Genomic DNA, 21,612 nt, shown 5'->3' with positions numbered 1-21,612 from the left:
TCTCTCATCGTGAGTCCTATTACCTGGTCCCCTCCTCCAATGCCTCCAGAGTGTGGAAATCGTTCTACTCCCTCCTAGGTGTGGCCGTCAGCCTGACTTCCGGATACCACCCGCAGTCGAACGGGCAGACGGAAAGGAAGGTACAGGAAATTGGCCGCTTCCTCCGTACCTTCTGTCATGACCACCAGGACTCTTGGAACCAGTTCCTGGGTTGGGCTGAGTACGCCCAAAACTCTCTCCGTCAGTCAACTACTGGGCTCACGCCGTTCCAATGCGTACTCGGCTACCAACCCCCACTGTTCCCCTGGGATGGGGAACCCTCCAACGTACCAGCAGTGGATTACTGGTTCAGAGAGAGCGAGAGGGTCTGGGACTCAGCACACCATCAACTGCAACGAGCCCTGTGCAGACGCAGGATGACAGCCGACCTCCGACGCTCCAACACTCCCGTCTTCCAGCCTGGTCAGTTGGTTTGGCTGTCCACTCGGGATATCAGACTGCGTCTGCCCTGCAGAAAGCTGAGTCCCAGGTTCATTGGCCCATTCCCCATCACCAAGCAGGTCAACCCTGTCACCTATCAACCCCGACTTCCACAAGGGTATCGTATACACCCCACTTTCCACGTGTCACTACTGAAAGCTCACCACCCTTCTGTTCTTCCCATAGGACCTGACGTGGCTCCCGCCGAGGTGTGTGTCAGCCAGCTCCAGATAACTCCAGCGATCTTTAAGCCCCAACGTATCTCAACCTGCAAAAGAAAGGACAGTAACTATTCCTCATATCATCTGCTTCTATCCATATATCATCAGTTCACTCACCTGTCTGTTGTTGCAAGCTCTACTGTGGTCAATAAAACTACCAATACCTGTTACTACTGTGTTCGTCTCCTGTATCCCGTAACATATATATATATATATATTAAAACACAAAAATCTAATCGGATTCAAAATATTAACAAAAGCTATAATAGTACTATTAAGTGAAAATAGTGACATTCATTTGCCAGAAAAATCACAAGATGAAAATTCTGAAACTGTAAAGGGGAGATATAAACATGACAGGGTGACTAAAAGTAAGTAATTTAAAAATGTAACCCTCTACCGCACGCATTATGATAAATCTATAAAAAAAAATATTTGACTCTTTTTCTTTTCTTAGAATGGCTTAACTTAAAGTGCTGTAAAAAAATTTTTGGAAAAAAATATTATTTTAAGGTACTTTATGATATGTTGCCATATGGCAACAACGTACAATAGTGGAAAAACGTCTTGGTTACGTATGTAACCCTCGTTCCCTGAAGGAGGGAACGGAGACGTACGTCAGTAGTGACCGACGAATTGGGATATCGCTTAGAGAGCTCTATCATCTTCGTGTAAACTAAAACAAGCCAATGGAATTGGCGTGCGATATTTGCATAATGCGCACCGCCCCCGACAGGTGTATATAAATAGGAAGCAGATGCAATCGCACTCTGTTTTTCGCTGAGGAGACAACTGGTGTCCGCACTACAGCGAGGGTACAGAAACTGTGGCGACGGGACGTACGTCTCCGTTCCCTCCTTCAGGGAACGAGGGTTACATACGTAACCGAGATGTTCCCTTTCAGTCGGTCACGTTCGACGTACGTCAGTAGTGACCGACGAATTGGGATCCCAAATAAAGCGCCACAGTTACGAAACCCCTTCCAGTGCCCAGCGCAAGCTCAGCCGCCCATAGCACCGGCTGGCGGTGAAGGGGGCGAGCTTACACCGAGAGAGTCTTCTGCTGTCTAACCACTACCCACTAAGTAAACTAGACTACACTGGGGAAGCGAACCCGTAAGGGACGCTGCGGAGACCACTACCTACCCAATGGGGGAGGAGTTTACATGAGAATACACATATGGACTGGCCCGGGGGGCAGTACGCATATGGAGTCCCTGGGATGGCTCCACCTGGTAGGGGGAGACTCATCTGACAGGTGACAGCAGAGCTGGCTCTGCTAAGGGAAAGACACAGACTCGGCCCGTAGGGAGTTTTAAACCGTGGATAATTACACATATGGGACCGCTCACGTAGAGGGGTCACGACATATGGGCCCCAGCCAACAGACAGCGTCAGCGACGGATGTAGGCCTGGCATCAGACACTCCGCAATGTCCGAGCCGAAGGGGGAGGCGGAGGAACTCGACAGGGTTCGCCAGGAGTGGAGTGAAAGTATGCACGTATCCGGCCAGTGGCGGGAATGGCATTGCAAGCCGACACTTAGAGTGGGTACAACATGTCTACCGACTGGTGGATGCGAGTACACGTGAGGATACCGGCTCTACACGTAGGCTATAAAACCTAGCGAACGTGTTTGGTGTCGCCCAGCCCACAGCTCTACAGATATCTGTCAGCGAGGCGCCATGAGCCAGCGCCCAGGAAGAGGCCACCCCTCTGGTGGAGTGGGCTCTCAACCCGAGCGGGCAAGGCACGCCCTGGGATTTGTACGCCAAGGCGATGGCATCCACTATCCAGTGGGCCATCCTCTGCTTGGAGACAGCTGTAGGGACCCATTCGACAGACGTTACCAAATGGCTTTATCAGCCAGAGGCATGATTGAACAAAGCTTCATTTGGTCCAAAAGATCCATTTCCTGACAGGAAAAACCTAGCTTTTACAGAAGTGATGACGTGACTTCTTTTAACAAAGGACTCTGTCTAAAGGACTTCTTTGCTCATCAGCAATAAACTAATCAGAACCCATCACGTGGGTCTGATCACATTAAATCTATTGATTCTCTCACAAAACCCTCTTGTATTATCGGACAGAACAGGAAAACACCCATCAACGGATTTAAAGACAAATCTGTCCTATCAATACCTCCCTTGTGTGACTGTCCATCGTGACCCGGTCACCCATGACTCCGGTCAGAGTTTAAACTATGCTTAAGGACTCAATCTTGAATCTCAAAAGGGACAATTGTCGATTACTTAAAGTATTAACTATATCCAGAATAACATTTGCTATGATGTGATTGCTAATATGTTGGAGTCAATGCTTGATATGTTTGTAGTCCTGTATGCATCTTCTTTCTCTTATAATCATTGTTTTAATTAGGTCAGTCTAGTAATATGTGTGTAAGAAGTGTGTCATGTTTGAGCTCTAAATGCAGAATTTATAATTCTCTGTAATTCTGTGTGAATGAAACATTGAAATTCAGTATCAGGAAATATTAAGAAACTTTATAAAGTTGTTAATAAAACAGGAAAATGTTCTGCAGATATCACGCGATGTGATCAATAGACAATAGACGAGGCGTGTCTAATTTCCGTAGCAACGTCTCATTGGAGTATCGCATCTGAAGGAGGGAGCCAGAATTGCTCCTTTAAAACTATGCTGTCCGAACAAGCTAAAGTCAGTTGAGAAATATGAAATAAGGTCAGAGTCAGAAGCTGGAAGTCAGAAGTCGGTCAGAAATACTTTGACCACGGCTGAAAAGTTGCTTGGGTCATGCTGAACAGAAGAAGTTGAGAAGATCCTTTATCGGGGCTGATTTTCCATCTAACAGCCGCCGATTTCAACTACGAGCCACGCCGCTGATCAACAGCCGTCACATTCAGACTCCACAACCCTCGGTGAAATATCTGACCAAAGTCTCCCAAGAAGAGAGCCGCTCAAGCCAGACGCTCAGATCAGAACAGCTTCACGAGCCAGCAGCATCCTTCAAAGCTTCCGCGCAACCCACAGGGCTTTCCCGAGAAGACGTCACCTGAAAGACAGCCAATCCAGAACGGGATTCCGCTGTACACGAGTCACGGAACAACCCGACTACCTCAGCTGTCAGAGCAAACGCAGGTACAAGCAAACTTCTCTCTCTCTTGCTGGAAACTGGTGAAACTCCTTTAAACCTAAAGAATCAAGCCAAAGTATGTGTATGTGTGTATGTGTGTGTGTGTTTAGCCTTAGTTTCCTGTAATCATTAAAAGTAGTCAATAAATCTTGTTTTGATTTTCACATATTCGAGTTTCTTGTGTTGTGTCAAATTACTGCCTTAAACTTAAGATCAAGTTACCTCTTGCTTATAATGATATAATAATTATAATAACAATAATCATAATAAAAATATTGTTACTGTTGACCACAGAATAATATTTTATCCAGAATTGGTAAAATACTCTAACCTCAATTTTCGCTGGACGAATAATTGATGAAGTGTTAAATATTAATTCTGAATCCTTTACAGTGAATCATTTACAGTTCACTCATTCAATTCTTATGCCCTTTAACAATTAAATTGAGCTAATAAATGACGTAAGGCTAAGGTACATTACACAGCCTTTCCCTTCTGCTGGCCTCCGTAACAGATGAAGAGCTGATCTGAGGTCCTGAAGCTTCGCGTTCTATCCACGTAAACGCGCAGAGCGCGGACGGGACAGAGCAAAGCTAGGGCTGGGTCTGCCTCCTCCGAGGGCAGCGCTTGCAGGTTCACTACCTGATCTCTGAAGGGAGTGGTAGGAACCTTGGGCACGTATCCAGGCCGGGGTCTCAGGATGACGTGAGAATCACCGGGCCCGAATTCTAGGCACGTTTCGTCGACCGAAAATGCATGCAGATCCCCTACCCTCTTCAGGGAAGCCAATGCAACCAGAAAAACCGTCTTCAGAGACATTAGTTTCAGGTCGACTGATTGCAAAGGCTCAAAGGGATGACCCGGAGAGCTGTGAGAACCAGGGTCAGATCCCAACAGGGTACGGAGGAAGGGCGAGGAGGATTCAGTCTCCTGGCCCCCCTCAGGAATCTGACGATCAGATCGTGTTTCCCCAGGGACTTACCCTCAACTGTGTGGTGATGTGCAGCGATAGCCGCGACATACACCTTCAGGGTGGAGGGAGACAGCCTTCGCTCCAACCCTTCTTGCAGGAAGGAAAGCACGGATCCGACCGAACATGATCGGGGGTCCTCTCGGCGAGAGGCGCACCATTCGACGAACAGGTTCCACTTCAACGCGTAGAGACTCCTAGTGGAAGGAGCTCTAGCGGAAGTGATGGTGTCTACGACCGCTTGCGGGAGATCACTCAGAACCTCCGCATCCCGTCCAGGGACCACACGTGGAGGTTCCATAGACTGGGACGCGGGTGCCACAGGGTGCCCCGTCTCTGAGTCAGGAGGTCCTTCCTCAGAGGAATCGGCCAGGGAGGGGCTGACGCGAGGAGAATGAGGTCTGAGAACCAGGTCCGAGTGGGCCAGTACGGAGCCACTAACAGAACCTGCTCCCCGTCCTCCCTGACCTTGCACAGGAGTTGTGCGAGAAGGCTCACTGGGGGACCCGGGGGCCAGCTGTGTGCCAGGGCATCCGTGCCGAGCGTGCCGCCGGTCAGGGAATAAAACCACTGGCAGTGGGCAGTTTCCGGGGAGGCAAACAGGTCTACCTGGGCCTCGCCGAAATGCTGCCAAATCAGCTGGACCGCCTGGGGGTGGAGCCGCCACTCGCCCGCAAGTGGAGGCTGCCGTGACAGCTCGTCGGCTGCACGGTTGAGCACAACTGGGACATGAGTGGCCCGAAGGGACCTCAGATACCTCTGACTCCACAACAAGAGATGGCGGGCGAGTTGCGACATGGGACGGGAGCGTAGACCACCTTGACGGTTGATGTACGCAACGGCCACAGTGCTGTCTGAGCGGACTAGAACGTGCTTGCCTGACAGCAGCTTCTTGAAGCGGGCCAGCGCAAGACGTACCGCTAGCAACTCGAGGCAATTGATATGCCAATGCAGCTGAGGCCCCGTCCAAAGACCTGCCACTGCATGCCCGTTGTACGTGGCCCCCCATCCCGTGGCAGAGGCATCTGTGGAGACCACAGCGTGCCTGGACACTTGTTCGAGGGGTACTCCGGCCCACAGGAACGAAGGGTCCGACCACCGGACAAGGGTGCGACGGCAGCTCGGTATCACGGGGACACGGAGCGTGCCGCACTGCCACGCCCATCTCGGGACCCGGCCGCGGAGCCAGTGTTGAAGCGGTCTCATATGAAGCAATCCGAGCGGCGTGACCGTGGCTGCAGATGCCATATGCCCCAGGAGCCTCTGAAAATCTTTCAGTGGAGCCGCTGTCCTGCGCTTGAGTGAACTCAGGCAGTTCAACACCGTCTGGACGCGCGCCTCGGTGAGACGCGCAGTCCGTGCAACCGAGTCTAGCTCGAGACCGAGATAAGAGATCCTCTGCCCGGGGGCGAGTTTGCTCTTGTCCCAGTTGACCCGAAGACCCAACCGGCTGAGGTGAGCTAAAACCATGTCCCTGTGTTCGCACAACTGCTCTCGCGAGCTGGCCAGGATCAGCCAGTCGTCGAGATAGTTGAGAATACGAACGCCCTGTTCCTTGAGGGGAACAATGGCCGCCTCCGCAACCTTCGTAAAGACGCAGGGTGACAGGGCCAGCCCGAAGGGTAGGACTTTGTACTGATATGCCCGACCCTCGAACGCAAACCGGAGGAAGGGTCTGTGTCGAGGCAGAATCGAGACATGAAAGTACGCGTCCTTCAGGTCTATTGCTGCAAACCAATCCCAGGGACGGACGCATTCGAAAATGCGCTTCTGTGTGAGCATCTTGAACGGCATCCTGTGAAGATACCGATTCAGGACGCGCAGATCCAGGATTGGCCGTAGCCCACCGCCCTTTTTCGGTACAATGAAGTAGGGGCTGTAAAACCCCGACTTCATATCGGCTGGAGGGACCAGCTCGATTGCATCCTTCGCCAGGAGGACAGCAATCTCCGCCCGGAGAACAGGTGCACTGTCCAACGACACCTGAGTGAAGTGGACACCCCTGAAAACCGGGGGACGCCGGGCGAACTGAATCGCATAGCCGAGTCTGATAGTGCGAATGAGCCAGCGGGACGGGCTGGGAAGCGTGATCCACGCCTCCAGACTCCGAGCCAGCGGGACCAAAGGCACCACAGACGCACCGGGGGTGGGGCAGCAAGGCAGAGAGGGACCCGACTCGGGCGGCTTGGGAGCGGCCCGGAGTGGGGTCGGACTCTGCGAGGCAGCAGTGCCGCCTGCTGGCGAATGGGGAGGGAGCTGCCAGCGGCGAGGCGGGGCCTGGCACACTGGCAGACACACCTTGTTGTGACCTTGAGTTTGAGGAAACTGCTCTTTTTGTGAAAAAGTGGGTACCGCTGGACTCCGGAGAGCCAGCGGCGGTGGACAGACAAACACAAATTCCCCCCGGCCCTCCTCCGGGGGTGGGAGAGATGGTGGAAAACTCTCCCGAAGAGCAAGATTCTTCCCCTCCAGGTTGCCCGTCTCAGGGCCGTGACTTCTTTTTACGCTTGCCACCTGGCTTAGCTGAGACGGGCTGGGCACCACGCCCGCGACCGGCACCCTGCTGTCTGGCTGGTGTAGGCTGCTGCTTTGCCGTCTTAGCAGGGGCGGAGGACGATGCAGGCGGGCGCCCTCGGCGACGAGCAGGCTGAGGTTGGGCCACAGGCGGCTGGGTGGAGGCAGCAGCAGTCCGCCGTGGCATGACATGACTGATGGCCTCAGCCTGCTTCTGTGCAGCAGAGAACTGTTGGGCGAAGCTCTCCACCGCGTCGCCGAATAGGCCGACCGGGGACACGGGGGAATTTAGGAACCTTTGCTTATCGGCATCCCGCATGTCCGCCAAGGTCAGCCAGAGATGGCGTTGCTGGACTACCAAGGTAGACATCGCATGACCAACAGCGCGTGCTGTTACCTTCGTCGCCCGGAGGGCGAGGTCGGTGGCAGCGCAGCTCCCCCAGCAGCTGTTGGTCAGGACCTTCCTGGGGCATTTCTGACAGCGCTTTTGCCTGGTAGACCTGCAAAAGCGCCATGGAATGCAGGGCAGAGGCAGCCTGCCCACAGGAACTGTAAGCTTTCTCAGTCAGACCGGCTGAGAATTTACAGGCCCGGGACGGAAGACGCGGCTCACCACGCCAGCCAGTGGCCGTTGGACACAGCTGCATCGCAACAGACCGCTCGACTGGCGGGATCCTCGCGTACCCCCTGGCTGCCCCGCCGTCCAGGGAGGTGAAGGCGGACGCGGGGCCAGGCCTCGAACGAACTATACGGTGTTTGCCAAGACCTGGTCACCTCGTCATGCACTTCCGGGAAGAAAGGCATTGGGGCGGGACGCTGGGTTTGGCCAGCGCGACCCCCCCCCAAGTACCAATCATCCAACCGAGATGGGCCGGGACAGGGTGGAGGGTTCCACTCAAGCCCGACGCACAAGGCGGCCCGGGAGAGCACAGCCGTCAACTCAGGATCCGACTCGGGCCACGCTACCGTCCCGGAGGGCGGCAGCGCGTCCGGGTCTTCCCCCGAGGACTCTGGCTCACCTTCCGATGCTGTGATCGACATCCGATCCGCTGCCGGCGCACCAAAGGTAACGGCTGGACAGTCCGAAGAGGGCCCAGCGGAAACCAACGGCGGCAAGATGGGTTGCGGTGCTGCTGAGGCGGCAGGGACCCGAGGAGCGTTTCCGCTCAGCGGGGAAGCCCTGACCGTTATCCTCATACAGACCCCTTCCTATACAGCGCCGTACCGTCATTCCGGTTCCCGGGGCCGGAAAAAGCGGTCGTACGCGGCATAGGAGAGGGGACCCCCTCTTCCTGAGACTTCAGGAAGGAGAGCCTCGACCTCAGCACCGCGATGGTCATGTTCCCGCAATGGGAACATGAACCATCCACAAAAGCTGCTTCAGCGTGCTGAACGCCCAAACACGAGATGCAGCGATTGTGCCCATCAGCAGGGACCAGGGAACGACCGCACCCAGTAACGCACAGACGAAATGACATACTGTCAGGGTTCGTCTGTAAAGCTCTTTTAGAAGGGGAAGTCAACTCACTCGTGCTGAAGCACCCAGGGAGCGACGCGATGTGTCAGGTACACCACTCCCTGACACACCAAGGAACCGGCCCAAATCGCTACACACACACACTCTTTGTGTTGCTGTGAAAACAGCAGTTTTAGAGCTTATAGCTCAGCTCCTCGGACACTCGTGACCTCGCTGAACGTGCCTTCTTCACCAGCACTGATAGCTCGCTGCAAATCCTCTTCTGAGGCAATGTTTTAGAACAAAACAAAACGAAGAAAGGAGTCTTCTGAACAGGACACCAGTGAATGGCTCCGAAGCGAAAGACAGAGTGTGATTGCATCTGCTTCCTATTTATATACACCTGTCGGGGGCGGTGCGCATTATGCAAATATTGCACGCCAATTCCATTGGCTTGTTTTAGTTTACACGAAGATGATAGGGCTCTCTAAGCGATATCCCAATTCATCGGTCACTACTGACGTACGTCGAACGTGACCGACTGAAAGGGAACTTAAAATAAGTGTAAGTGTATATAGTTCATATTTTTCCTCAGAAATGTTATTTGTATTGAATCAATTAGTGCTATTATAAGTTTTAGCAGTAATTATAAACAATACCTTATACTTATTTTCCAACATCTTGTGTTTTTCCATTCTCTTTTGCTGAATAATGCTTTATATTCTTTAAATTTCACCTTTTTTCTGTATGAAACTTCAAAAAGCATTTTTTTTTTCCAAAGGTGAGACACATGTAGACATCACATTTGGTGCTCTTCACACTTATAATACACTTACAGCCACTTGCACCTGCCTTTTTGAGACACCATGGTAGGACAGTGGTTGGTCTGGGCCAGTATACATGGCTGTGATGGCAGATCTCTGATGTTGATTTAATCCATAATACAAATGCCACAGCAGTCCTTAACATACGACTAATCAACATTATATCACTAGCATTAATGTTTTTATTGTTATAGCTTAACAGACTGCAGCTGATCTTTGCTAGCTATCTAACCTATTATAATAATGTCATTCCATTATTGCGCAGTGTTGCCATATGGCAACACAGACATTTTCTCGATTTACCAAAAACTAATTTCATAAAAACATTTTTGAGTGGTGAATATGTCATCATACCTTACCTGAGATGATGTTAACCTTTTTTTTGTGAATGTGACATGGGCAGGTCCTTGTTTGTTACTGACGTTTTAATTTGCTTTCAGCAACTACCGACAAGAGATGGCAGTCTGTCAGATATCGCGTCACAGAAAAAAAATGCATGTCATGTGACTTAACCAAAGCACATCATTGGCTAAATTAAGGTCTTCTCTTACCAATAAAAAAAAACTAGAATGTTCTCTTAAAGAGACGGTGGCAAGGAAATGAACATAAAGAGTATGTTGCCATATGGTAACACTATGCGGTAGAGGGTTAAGTTCATTGTTGTGTGGCTCTTTAATAAATTATTTGGTGCCTGTTTTTTTCCCCCATAGGAGCCAATGGCTCCTTAATAAAAAATTTGGTCTGGAGCTGTGTCAGTGCAAGGTACTTTCAGTTAAAACAGCTCAAACATTTTAGTCTAGGACTAGCTTAAACCTTGTCTGTGAAACCAGGGTTCAAATCTTTAGTTTAAATGTGCTCCTTTATGTGCTCCTTTATTTCGTTCTGTTCGTTCTGAGAATAGAGGTGACTTTCTTTTCTTCATTGGAATTCCTCCACAAATTATAATATTCTAAAACAACATATGTTGAATGATAAATGTTGAATTTGTTGAAAAGGCAAGATAGCACTCTATGTGTCTATTGTGTACTTAAAGCCTGTCAACTTTAGAGCACCATCCTCAGGCTAAATAATGCAATCTCTGCCGAAGGTGTTCTGCATGTGTTCAGCGATTAGAATATAAAGCTTACAAAATGTTTATCATAAACTGGTGCTAAGACCCAGAATCTGCCCTATCTAATTTGAACTTGGTAAGAAGTAATTCAAGTTGTATTTAATTGCATGCTTATTTAATTTCTAATGTTTATCCATAATTTTCTAATTTTATTAGTGGAAGATGATTTGTAGTAATTAGTAGTTATGCTAGTTAAAAGCTCATTGTTATTTTAATATTTTTTTGTTGAAGCTATAATTATTTTTCTCATTTGATGAGATAGTATATAAAGTATATACAAAAACGTAATAAACATGAGAAAATTCATCAGGAATACTGTATATAGAAGAAAATGACAAAAAAAATAAGTTGATAAATGTTTTATTGAGCAATTGCACATTTTCAGAGACAAATGGGAGCTGGTGTCAGCGTATGTGAAGGTTTTCACTCAGCTGCCTCTTTGCTCTGAAAAAAGTATGCAAACAAAAAATTGTATGAATATACAATGAAACAATTTAAGGTAAAATAAAAGCTTTAAAATTGAAGCATGTTTAAAAAATTTCATTTGAGAAAAATTACCTTTCCAGCGTCACGGCTCTTGGCTCTGAGCTTGTTGACCTGAGACTCAGAAATGTCAGCACGCTCCTCAGCCTCTTCCAGCTCATGCTGCACCTTCCTCAACTTGGACAGGTGAGTGTTTGCTTGTTCCTCCTGCAAAGTCACATACAATTATATCAGGAACTTAATATAATTGTTCACAAGGTGTTTATAGTTCTCAAATGAGGTACTCACAGCTTCTTCAGCCTGTCTCTTGTAAGCCTTGACCTTCAGCTGAAGCTTGTCAACCAGATCCTGCAGTCTGTTGAGGTTCTTCTTATCCTCCTCAGTCTGCAGATAATGAACATGGGTCAGACTAGAACAAAATCTGATTAATGGGACCAGAATTTTACTAGACATGTTTTACCTGGTAGGTGAGCTCCTTGACTCTCCTCTCATATTTGCGGACACCTTTAACAGCATCAGCTCCACGTCTCTGCTCTGCCTCGACTTCAGTCTCAAGCTCACGGACCTACAGTAAGTGGGAGATATTATCAAACTCATTTCACTCCAATACAATGTTTAGAGATGTTTAGACACTTCTTACTGTCCACATGAAGACTATGAACATCAGAATACGGGTGAGCATCAGAATAAAGGCAGTCTTACTCTAGACTCCAGTTTCTGGAGTTGTTTCTTTCCTCCCTTCATGGCCAGATTCTCAGCCTCATCCAGACGGTGCTGCAGATCCTTCACTGTGACCTCCAGATTCTTCTTCATCCTCTCAAGGTGAGAACTGGTGTCCTGCTCCTTCTTCAGCTCTTCTGCCATCATTGCAGCCTTTTGCATGAACACAGAATTTGATTGGATCACATTTTTCAAGTACTCAAGCATCTTTTGAAACATTTGTCAGCTACTGTTTCTCACATCAGTGATGGCCTTCTTGGCCTTCTCCTCTGCATTTCTGGCTTCCTGTACAGTGTCATCAACTTCACTCTGGATCTGAACAAGGTCAGCCTCAAGCTTCTTCTTGGTGTTCAGGAGACTTGTGTTCTACAAAATGGAAAGCAACATTTTGAACATTTTAAATGATTTTCTTAATTTCCTTAATTTCATTATAAAACAAAGTACCCTTACCTGAGAGTGCAGCAGCCCAACACGCTCACTGGCGTCCACCAGCTCTTGTTCAGCCACTTTGCGGCTTCTCTCTGTCTGCTCCAGAGCAGCTCTCAGCTCCTCAACCTCAGACTGCATCAGAGCGTTTCTGCGCTCCACCATGGCCACCTGCTCCTTCATGTCTTCCTGTCCTCTCACAGCATCATCAAGGTGCAGTTGGGCATCCTGCACATTAACAATAACTTTACAATAAGCTTTCAGTCTGCTTTCCGGTGACCATAACCTAACAAAAGTTAGATTATACAAACATACTAATGCACCCCAAAGCCAAAGAGAAGTCACATACCTTGAGTTGTCCCTGAACGTTCCTGAGCTGTTTCTGGGCCTCAGCAGCCTGGCGATTGGCATGGCTCAGCTGAACCTCCATCTCATTAAGGTCTCCCTCCATCTTCTTCTTGATTCTCAGAGCATCATTCCTGCTCCTAACTTCAGAGTCCAGAGTGCCCTGCATGGATTCAATGACTCTCTGGCTGTTCCTCTTGATCTGCTCCATCTCCTCATCCTTCTCTGCAAGCTTCCTGTCAATCTCTCCCTTGACCTGGTTTAGCTCAAGCTGGACACGAAGAATCTTGGACTCCTCATGCTCCAGGGTGCCCTATGAAAAATAAAACAACTTTTAATATCATAATGGAAATATGCATTAACAACACAGTAAAATGGTTCTAGCAAGAATTCCAAACTGATCTTCAGATACTCACTTCAGCCTCCTCCAGGGCGGTCTGAATCTCTGCCTTCTCAGTCTCCACTGCCTTTTTGGCCTTTTCCAGCTCATGGATGCTCTTACCAGTCTCACCTAACTGCTCTGTCAGATCTGAAATCTCCTCTATAAAAAAAAAAATTTTGAACTATAATCACAATCACGTGTTTACTTTTTAATTATCATTTAGAATTAGGACTTTGAAGTTTTTGTCTAACATAACGGTTTCATTCTTACGCTGCAGATTCTTGTTCTCTCTCTTGAGGGTCTCCAGCTGGTCCAGACTCTCCTCATAGGAGTTCTTCATCTTGAACAGTTCAGTGCTGAGTGAACGAGCCTCTTTCAGGGCACCTTCCAGCTCTGCCTGACCTTCCTCATATTTCTGCTTCCATTCTGCCAGGACCTTTGGTGGAGATATTTCAGGATTGATTTGTTTATAACATGTTTAACAAAGCCCATTCTAGCTATACTTTACAAAGAGAATGTCATATAATGACTCAAATTGTTTACCTTGTCAAAGTTCCTCTGCTTCTTGTCAAGGTTAGCAGCCAAACCATTGGCTCTCTCCACATCAATCATGAGGTCCTCCACCTCAGCCTGGAGTCTCTGTTTGGTCTTCTCCAGAGATGCACATTTGGAGTTCACTGCCTCAATTTGTTCCTCTGCCTCTTGCAGACGCTGAGCCAGCTTCTTCCTGTTAAGTAATACACATAATTTTGAATTCTAATCTATAAAATAGCTGTGAGTTTTGGGAATATTATGCAATAATATACATACTTGGACTCTTCAAGCTCCTCAGTACGCTGGATGGCATCAGTTTCATATTTGGTTCTCCATTGAGCAACCTCGCTGTTGGCCTTTGACATTCCCCGCTGCAGCTCAGCCTTTGCCTCCTGCTCTTCCTCAAATTGCTCACGGAGCAGGTCACAGTCATGACGAGCTGACTGTACAGCATGGGCCAGTGCGTTCTTAGCCTAGGAGACAAAGTCACATAATATTAGCTAGTCTCTGCACTATAGTAATTGACAAGTATGTGTATTTTTTGATTATGCTGTATTACCTTAACCTCTTCTTCAATCTGCCTCTTAAGCTCCTCAATTTGCTGAGTGAAAGCTTGTTTGCCTCTGGTGAGCTGAGAAACTAGAGCTTCCTTCTCCTCCAGCTGACGGCCAAATTCACCTGTTCAAATTTTCACCATGTCAGTTCAGTTCAAAATAAACCATTTAATAATATGAGAAAAGCATTTGCTACAAATTTGGCTGGGGAAATAGATTACATCATCATATATTTTATGAATACATAATAAATGAGCATTGAGAATGAGGTCAAAGGATCATATGAATATGTGACATGGATGGTGATTTACTCATAATTGTATATCTGCATTTGTTAGTGGAGGAAATAAAATGCTGTATCATTTTGTTTGATATTTTTGAGATATTGTGCTATTATTTACCATTTTCAGTTTGAAGTCTTGCTCTTTGAGCGCTGAGGTCATTTATCTGGCGACTGTTCTCATCATTCTTGGACTTAATTTCACTAAGTTGGTCCTCAAGTGTGCGGCACATCTTCTCAAGATTAGCCTGTAAACACAAATATCATTGGATTCTTAAGAATCTTAACCACATTTGTTATATTTACTTTTTGAACAATTTTTGAAACAATTCCCAACCTTTGCTTTGGCAACTGCTTCCATGTTGCTGGAAAGATCATCAATCTCCATTTTGAATTCACTCTTCTCCTTCTCAAGCTTCTGCTTGACACGCTGCAGGTTGTCGATTTGCTCTCCCAGCTCGGCCACACTGTCTGCCTGCTTCTTGCGTAGGGCAGCAGCTGTAGCTTCATGCTGGAGGGTGGACTCTTCAAGGTCACGACGCAGCTTCTGGAATTCAGCTTCACGCTTCTTATTCATCTCGATCTGAGCAGCAGTGGCTCCTCCAGCCTCCTCAAGCCTCTCACTGATCTCCTCAAGTTCCCTGGAGAGATCAGCTCTCTGCTTCTCAACCTTGGCACGAGCAGCACGCTCAGCCTCGATCTCTTCCTCCAGTTCCTCAATACGAGCCTGTGGTGGAAAGTAGTTCATTACATTTTTAGTGATCTGTATTTTATGATAATGATCCTAATGTTTGAAAAAAAAGTCTCAAAATACCTGAAGCTCCTTGATCTTCTTTTGGAGTTGAGCACCCAGAGATTGTTCATCTTCTATCTTGCTGAGCAACTGGCTTGTTTCAAAGTCTTTCCTGTGGGTGTTCAACAAGAAGTAGTTTGAAAAAAAAAAACAATAACACATCAAAATTGTCCAATGTTTTCAAAGATTTCATGCTTTAATTACTTTTTTATTTTCTCCTCAGATTGCTGCTTGTCATTCTCCAGGTCCATGATGGACTCTTGGGCTAATTTCAGGTCTCCTTCAAGCTTTCTCTTGGCTCTCTCCAGGTCCATGCGGAGCTTCTTCTCTTGTTCAAGGGAACCCTCAAGCTACAGGACAATGGTAAATAAAATATGTTCACAGCAAAATCATAGTTAATTTGATGAATAAACATTATTACATAATCAACTTACATCATCAACTTGCTGCTCAAGTTTTGTCTTGGATTTGGTCAGGGTGTTGACTTTGTCCTCCTCGGCCTGGAGATCATCCAGTGTCTGCTGATGTGCCTCTTGGAGGGCTTTCTTCTCTTTTGTAAGCTTGGCAATACTCTCATCCTGAGCTGCCATTTCCTCAGTCAAGTTCTTGACCTGTAAGATTTTTTGTTTCAAATAACCTTATTTTTTACTAATCATATTTTTTTTATATCAACATATAAGACAGAGATGAAATCTAATCTTAAAGCAACTCAGTCTCCAACCTTATTCTCAGTGGCATGTTTCTCCTTCTCCACTTTAGCCAAGGTGAGCTCCAGGTCATCAATGTCTTTCTTCAGCTCAGAGCACTCATCCTCCAGTTTCCTCTTCTTGGCTGTCAGTTCAGCATTGATTTCTTCCTCATCCTCCAGCCTCTCAGTTGTCTCTTTGAGTTTAGCTTCAAGCTGGATTTTGCTCTTGATCAGACCCTCACACCTCTCCTCAGCATCTGAGAGATTCTCAGATTCCTGTTAAGAAAATAGGTTGCCATATCACTGGAAACCACATTGCTCATTTAATGGAGCCACGGATCAGTTAATTCAAGTAAAAATACTCACAGATGCTACTTGCAGCTGCAGATCATTTTTCTCTTGCAGCAGTGATACCATCTTCTCTTCAAGCTCCTTCTTTTTGGCTTCAGCCTTGGCAAGATCTTCTTTGCATTTTGCAAAGTCCTCTTTCATGGTTGCCAGCTCCTTCTCAGTCTCGGCACTCTTCAGCAGAGGCTTAATCTTGTAGTAAACTTTCATCCATGGCCAGTGTTTGACATTCATGAATGAGCGGACGTTGTATTGGATGGTGTAAATTGCATCCCTGATGAAACAATTTGGATGATTAAATGTGGAAATTACTGGTAAATGCACTTATTTTTAAACTGGTCTACAAAATATTTCCTTCACTTTATGGGTCAAACATATTTGAATACAGTTTTTTTAAACACCTTTAAAAGCCAAATTGACAAGAAGATGTGCTTGCCATTGATACAAAATATTTTTACTGATAACCCCATTAACACTGTGAATTAATGTGGGTTATGAATCACTGTTTTCAAATTTGAAATAGTTAAATCAGAGAGTTTTGTTCATTCCATGATGTTCCTCACCTCCTCTCCGTCATTTTCACAAACTCCCTCCTCATCAGGAATCCACGGCAGGCAGCCTGAGTCATTGTGACCAGAGCAGCCAGTTTCTCATCACGCATCTCCTCAAGAGTACCCAGAAGACCAGCTTTGAAGAACACCTGAATTTATGTAAAACAGTAAAAAAAAAAAAAAAAAGATATTGATTTACCTCTATAAGCTAAATGATCATGATCACTGAATCAGTGAAAGTTGTAAAGCTGAATATGAACCTTTGTGTGTCCAAATCTGTACTGGTCATGATCAATGTCGATGGATCCCAGGAGTTTCTCACAGGCCTTCTTATTATCAATAAATTGTCCCTCTGGGATAACACTGGCATTCAGCACCTTGTATCTGTGGAGAATTGGAAGATTTAACAAAATGCTTCATATCTTCTAATAAAGAGCCTCAAGAAATGGAATTTTCATGTAGTCCCATTTACCTCTGCTTGAAGTCACCATAGAGGATTCTGCTGGGGAAGCCCTTTCTGCAGATTCTGATACCCTCCAGTACACCGTTACACCTCAGCTGGTGGATAACCAGGAAGTTCTCCATGAGACCTATAATAACAGTTTACATCATGAGCTTGGTAGATTTACATTTTCCTTATTATATACATTAACATAAAATAATTAATATGTTAATATGAGAATATATGTGAGCCCTTTATTACTTTACCTGGAGTCTTGGACTCATTGGGAATCAGACAACGCACAAAGTGAGGGTGAGTGCTCCTCAAGTTGGTCATGAGCTTGCCCAAGTTTTCCTGTTCAATCATAAAAAGATTCAGCATTCTTACTCACATTCTCTCAGTTGTTGATGTTTTATTTTTTATGAATTATTATTTTTTATATTACTTTCTGACCTAGAGTCAAGCAAGCTTGTGTATAGTACAGTACTTCTTAAGTCCTTTCAGTTGCATTATTATTCACATTTTGTCTAACAAAGACATACTCTGAACTGAGAAGACACAGTCTGCATGGAGCCACCCTTCTTCTTGCCTCCCTTCTTGCCGCCGCCACCACTCTCTATTCAGATAAAAAGATAAATGAACACACATATGTATAATGTAATAACAAGAAAAGAGTGCAAAACTGAATCAGATTTGGGTTAAAATGATGTACATAATCATGTAATCACTAGTGTTTTTTTTTACCCTCAACAACAGGTGGGTAGAGAGTAGCCAGCAGTTTGACAGAAGACTTCTGGTACAGCTGCAGAACAGATTCATTCAGTGGATCCTTGTTCTTGTCCAACCAGCCAGCAATGTTGTAGTCCACAGTTCCGGCATAGTGAACCAGGGAGAAGTGAGCTTCAGCCTTGCCTTTGGCAGGCTTTGGTTTCTGGAAAGCATTGTTTTTGCCAAGATGCTGATCATACAGCTTGTTCTTGAAGGAAGTGTCTGTAGCCTTCGGGAACATGCACTCCTCTTCAAGGATGGAGAAGATACCCATGGGCTGTTTATAAAAGAATGTTGTTTATTACCAAAAATTATAAGATTTTGAGAATAGATATTGAAAATAAACAAATTCATAAACCATTAAAAACCTTCTCAATGAGCTCAATGCAAGCAGCCAAGTCCATGCCGAAGTCAATGAACTCCCAAACAATGCCCTCCTTCTTGTACTCCTCTTGTTCCAGCACAAACATGTGGTGGTTGAAAAACTGTTGCAGTTTCTCATTGGTGAAGTTGATGCACAGCTGCTCCATGCTGTTGAACTGGAGGAAGAAACAACCATTTACTACTGAATATCACTCAATGTGCCATCAAAAAGGAGATACAATTCTTACATCAAAGATCTCAAAGCCAGCAATATCCAGCACACCAATGAAGAAATTTCTTTGTTGTTTTGTGTCCAACATCTGGTTGATACGAATGACCATCCACAAGAACATCCTCTCATAGACAGATTTGGCCAAGGCGTTAACAGAGTTGTACACCTGTAAGTTGAATAGAGTTTATATTTAATTCTGCTTCTGAAATAATTAGCCAGATTTTAAGGTTGTACTATTTTACTGTACCTGTGGCACGGTCTGGCCTTTGGTCACAAACTCATTTCCGACTTTGACTCTGGGGTAGCACAAAGCCTTCAGCATATCAGCAGAGTTCAAACCCAGAAGGTAGGCAACTTTGTCAGCCTCTAAAATGAAATATTAAAAAAAAAAAAAACATCCCTTTTCTTCTTTTGAAAACTAAAACCATCCTTTCATTAGCAAAAATAGAAACAAGGATATGTCAATTCAAAGCATGTTTTGACACACATTAGTACTATTTAGTCTCACCCTCTGTGCCGTCAGGCTCAGCCTGCTCCTCACGCTGCTTCTGCTTGAACTTCATGTTACCATGATGAAGCACAGCTCCAGTGAACTTGTAGATGCTCATCTTCTCCTCATTACTAAAGCCCAGAATGTCAATAGCAGACTGAAAATTACAGAAAAGAATGAGCTCTAGGATATATTCTGCTATAGTTAAATATAATATGCAAATATTCAAACAGGAATGACTCACATCAGTAGCAACCAGCTCCTCTTTATCATCAATGCTGGCCACTGTGATCTGACCCTGACTGCACATGGGGAAGTCATAGGGGTTGGTGGTGATGAGCGTCATCTCTGTAAAATAAACAGCATTTATGAAAGAGCGTTTTACAATATTATCTGAAACACTGAATGTAAAATGTGCACCTACCAATCAGCTCAGGCTTATGGTTGGTCATCATCTGGTAGAAGATGTGGTAGCCTCTCTCATCTGGAAGCTGGAATGACACTCTAGACTTCTCCAGCAGATCTGTTAAGAGAATGTACTTGAGTCACAATCATCTGAAGAGTGACAGACAAAGACAAATGTGCAGGATTTATCAATGAAATCGTGTCCACCTACATGTCTCAATGTCAGCACTAGCCAGTTTTCCAGATGTACCGAAGTGAATTCTGATAAATTTACCCTGTTTAAAACCAAATAGAATGATACATAAATAATGTCTTTATAAACAATTCTGTATAAATGTATAAATATATATATATATATACTTACAAAACGAGAGGAGTTGTCATTTCTCACAGTCTTGGCATTACCATAAGCCTCAAGCAGAGGGTTGGCAGCAATGATCTGGTCCTCAAGAGAGCCCTGTGATGTTTGAAGGGTTTTCAGTTATTTTGTTTAATGTCTAAACACTTTTTTCAGGCATTAAACAAATTCACATATCATTTATTGTGGGAGATGATTGTTATGAATTTGAACTATATATTTCATAATAATATATTTGACGTTTTTATATCTCATATACCTGCATTTTGCCGGGAGTCTGCTCTTTCTTTTTTTCACCACCTCCCACTGCAATTGTGGCAAAGTACTGGATGACACGTTTGGTGTTCACAGTCTTTCCAGCACCAGATTCTCCACTGGTTTATGAGAGATTAGAAAACAGAAGATTTAAAAGACATGAGGAAGTTACATAAGAGAAAAATATAACTGTTCTCAACAACTCCAATAGTAAGCTTGATACATACGTAATCAGGACAGACTGGTTCTCTCTGTCTGTTAATTCAAAGATAATAATGTTTTAGCAATTGTTTTATAAAAAACTATCCTCGGTTTCATAGACAGTTTAGCTAGTCCTAGACTAAAATACATGTTTGAGCTGTTATAACTGAAAGCAACTTGTATGGGCATATCTTAAAATATTTCATTGCCATTGTTTTGTCTAAAGATACACACCAATAATGTTTTTTTTTTTTTTTTTTCTTAGATTATAAAAGCTACTTAAATGCCCTTATTGAACTACATGCCCTATATTAAATGCCTAATCCTGGCTTAGGCTAAGCCCTGTTTATGAAACCAGGCCTAAGAATGTGAATTTCAACATATATAATTCATATCTCAGAAATAATGTCTTACCAGTCAGCATGAACTGATAGGCGTTGTCAGAGACTGAAAAGATGTGGGGTGGGGCCTCCATACGCTTTTTGCCTCTGTAAGCAGACACCACTTCTGCATCATACACTGGGAGCCACTTGTAGGGGTTCACAGTCGCACAGAAGAGTCCAGAGTAGGTCTGAAAGAGCAATGGTCAGATTGCTACAACAGACAATATTAACTTAATTGCATTTTTATGTTGTTTCAGAACCTACGTAGATCATCCATGCAGCATAACGCTCTTTGAGGTTATACAGCACAGAGGCTTCATTGAGATGGGTCATCATGGCCATGTCCTCAATCTTGTCAAACTTGGGAGGATTCATTGGGTAGACATCTTGTTCCTTAGCCACTCTCTCCTAGAAATAAATTAGATATTAGATATAAAAGAAAACATTGTAATAATTAATTTAATGAGCATCTACATGAAATGGAAATTAAAACTCACCTCCTTAGTGTCAAGCAATTCAACTGTGACTTTGCCACCATCTTTGCTCTTGATTGTTCCCTTGAGGTACAACTCTTTGTCATCAGCCACATAGCAGGCAGTCTTGGCATCAAATGGTTTGTTCTGAGCCTCAATTCTCTCCTTCTCAGGCTTACGAAGGTAAATGGCAGCCTTGCCATAAACGGCCATCTCCGCGTCCGTACTCATGGTGGCGGCTTACTTCTGGAATTTAAAGATTGTCATAACCGTAGGTAAACAGGGAAAACTGACAGGCATTTGATCACTATTTTTCTACTATAAGTAAAATAAGGGACTATAAGTAAAACAAGGGATATAGTAAAGCAGGGTTTCCTCAAATCCAGCCCTGGAGGGCCATGCCCTGCAGAGTTTAGCTCCAAAACAAATCAAAGACACCTGAGCAAGGTAAT

At 45.3% G+C, this 21,612-nt stretch overlaps 1 protein-coding gene across 1 annotated transcript; it reads right to left on the bottom strand.

The window, feature by feature from the left end:
* Positions 1–11,109: 11,109 nt before the first annotated feature.
* On the bottom strand, positions 11,110–21,402 carry LOC137035040 (myosin heavy chain, fast skeletal muscle-like). The gene is made up of 39 exons (XM_067408286.1): positions 21,185–21,402; positions 20,952–21,095; positions 20,719–20,875; positions 20,331–20,358; positions 20,108–20,222; positions 19,855–19,947; positions 19,702–19,765; positions 19,510–19,608; positions 19,330–19,433; positions 19,104–19,242; positions 18,843–18,961; positions 18,612–18,761; positions 18,369–18,539; positions 17,977–18,277; positions 17,775–17,848; positions 17,499–17,586; positions 17,263–17,380; positions 17,051–17,174; positions 16,803–16,939; positions 16,258–16,513; positions 15,925–16,167; positions 15,638–15,814; positions 15,408–15,553; positions 15,225–15,315; positions 14,748–15,137; positions 14,532–14,658; positions 14,136–14,254; positions 13,853–14,049; positions 13,586–13,769; positions 13,313–13,478; positions 13,077–13,201; positions 12,665–12,973; positions 12,340–12,543; positions 12,130–12,255; positions 11,872–12,042; positions 11,630–11,734; positions 11,458–11,553; positions 11,245–11,376; positions 11,110–11,130 (listed from the first exon to the last, which is right to left on the bottom strand). Exons 1-39 carry the CDS (start codon positions 21,389–21,391, stop codon positions 11,110–11,112), a joined length of 5,817 nt encoding a protein of 1,938 aa, XP_067264387.1. The 5' UTR covers positions 21,392–21,402.
* Between the last annotated feature and the right edge of the window lie 210 nt (positions 21,403–21,612).

Source organism: Chanodichthys erythropterus, chromosome 13 (assembly GCF_024489055.1).
Source record: "Chanodichthys erythropterus isolate Z2021 chromosome 13, ASM2448905v1, whole genome shotgun sequence".
NCBI classification, from domain to species: Eukaryota; Metazoa; Chordata; class Actinopteri; order Cypriniformes; family Xenocyprididae; genus Chanodichthys; species Chanodichthys erythropterus.
Note: the sequence above shows the minus strand (reverse complement) of the source record. Positions and strands in the feature narration are given on the sequence as shown.

Coding starts and splice junctions, on each gene's coding strand:
- LOC137035040 (XM_067408286.1), bottom strand. CDS start 21,391: ATGAGTACGGACGCGGAGATGGCCGTTTATGGCAAGGCTGCCATTTAC. Junction 19,434..19,509: donor CCATAAGCCTGAGCTGATTG/GTAGGTGCACAT, acceptor TTTATTTTACAG/AGATGACGCTCATCACCACC. Junction 11,554..11,629: donor TCAAGGAGCTCACCTACCAG/GTAAAACATGTC, acceptor CATTATCTGCAG/ACTGAGGAGGATAAGAAGAA.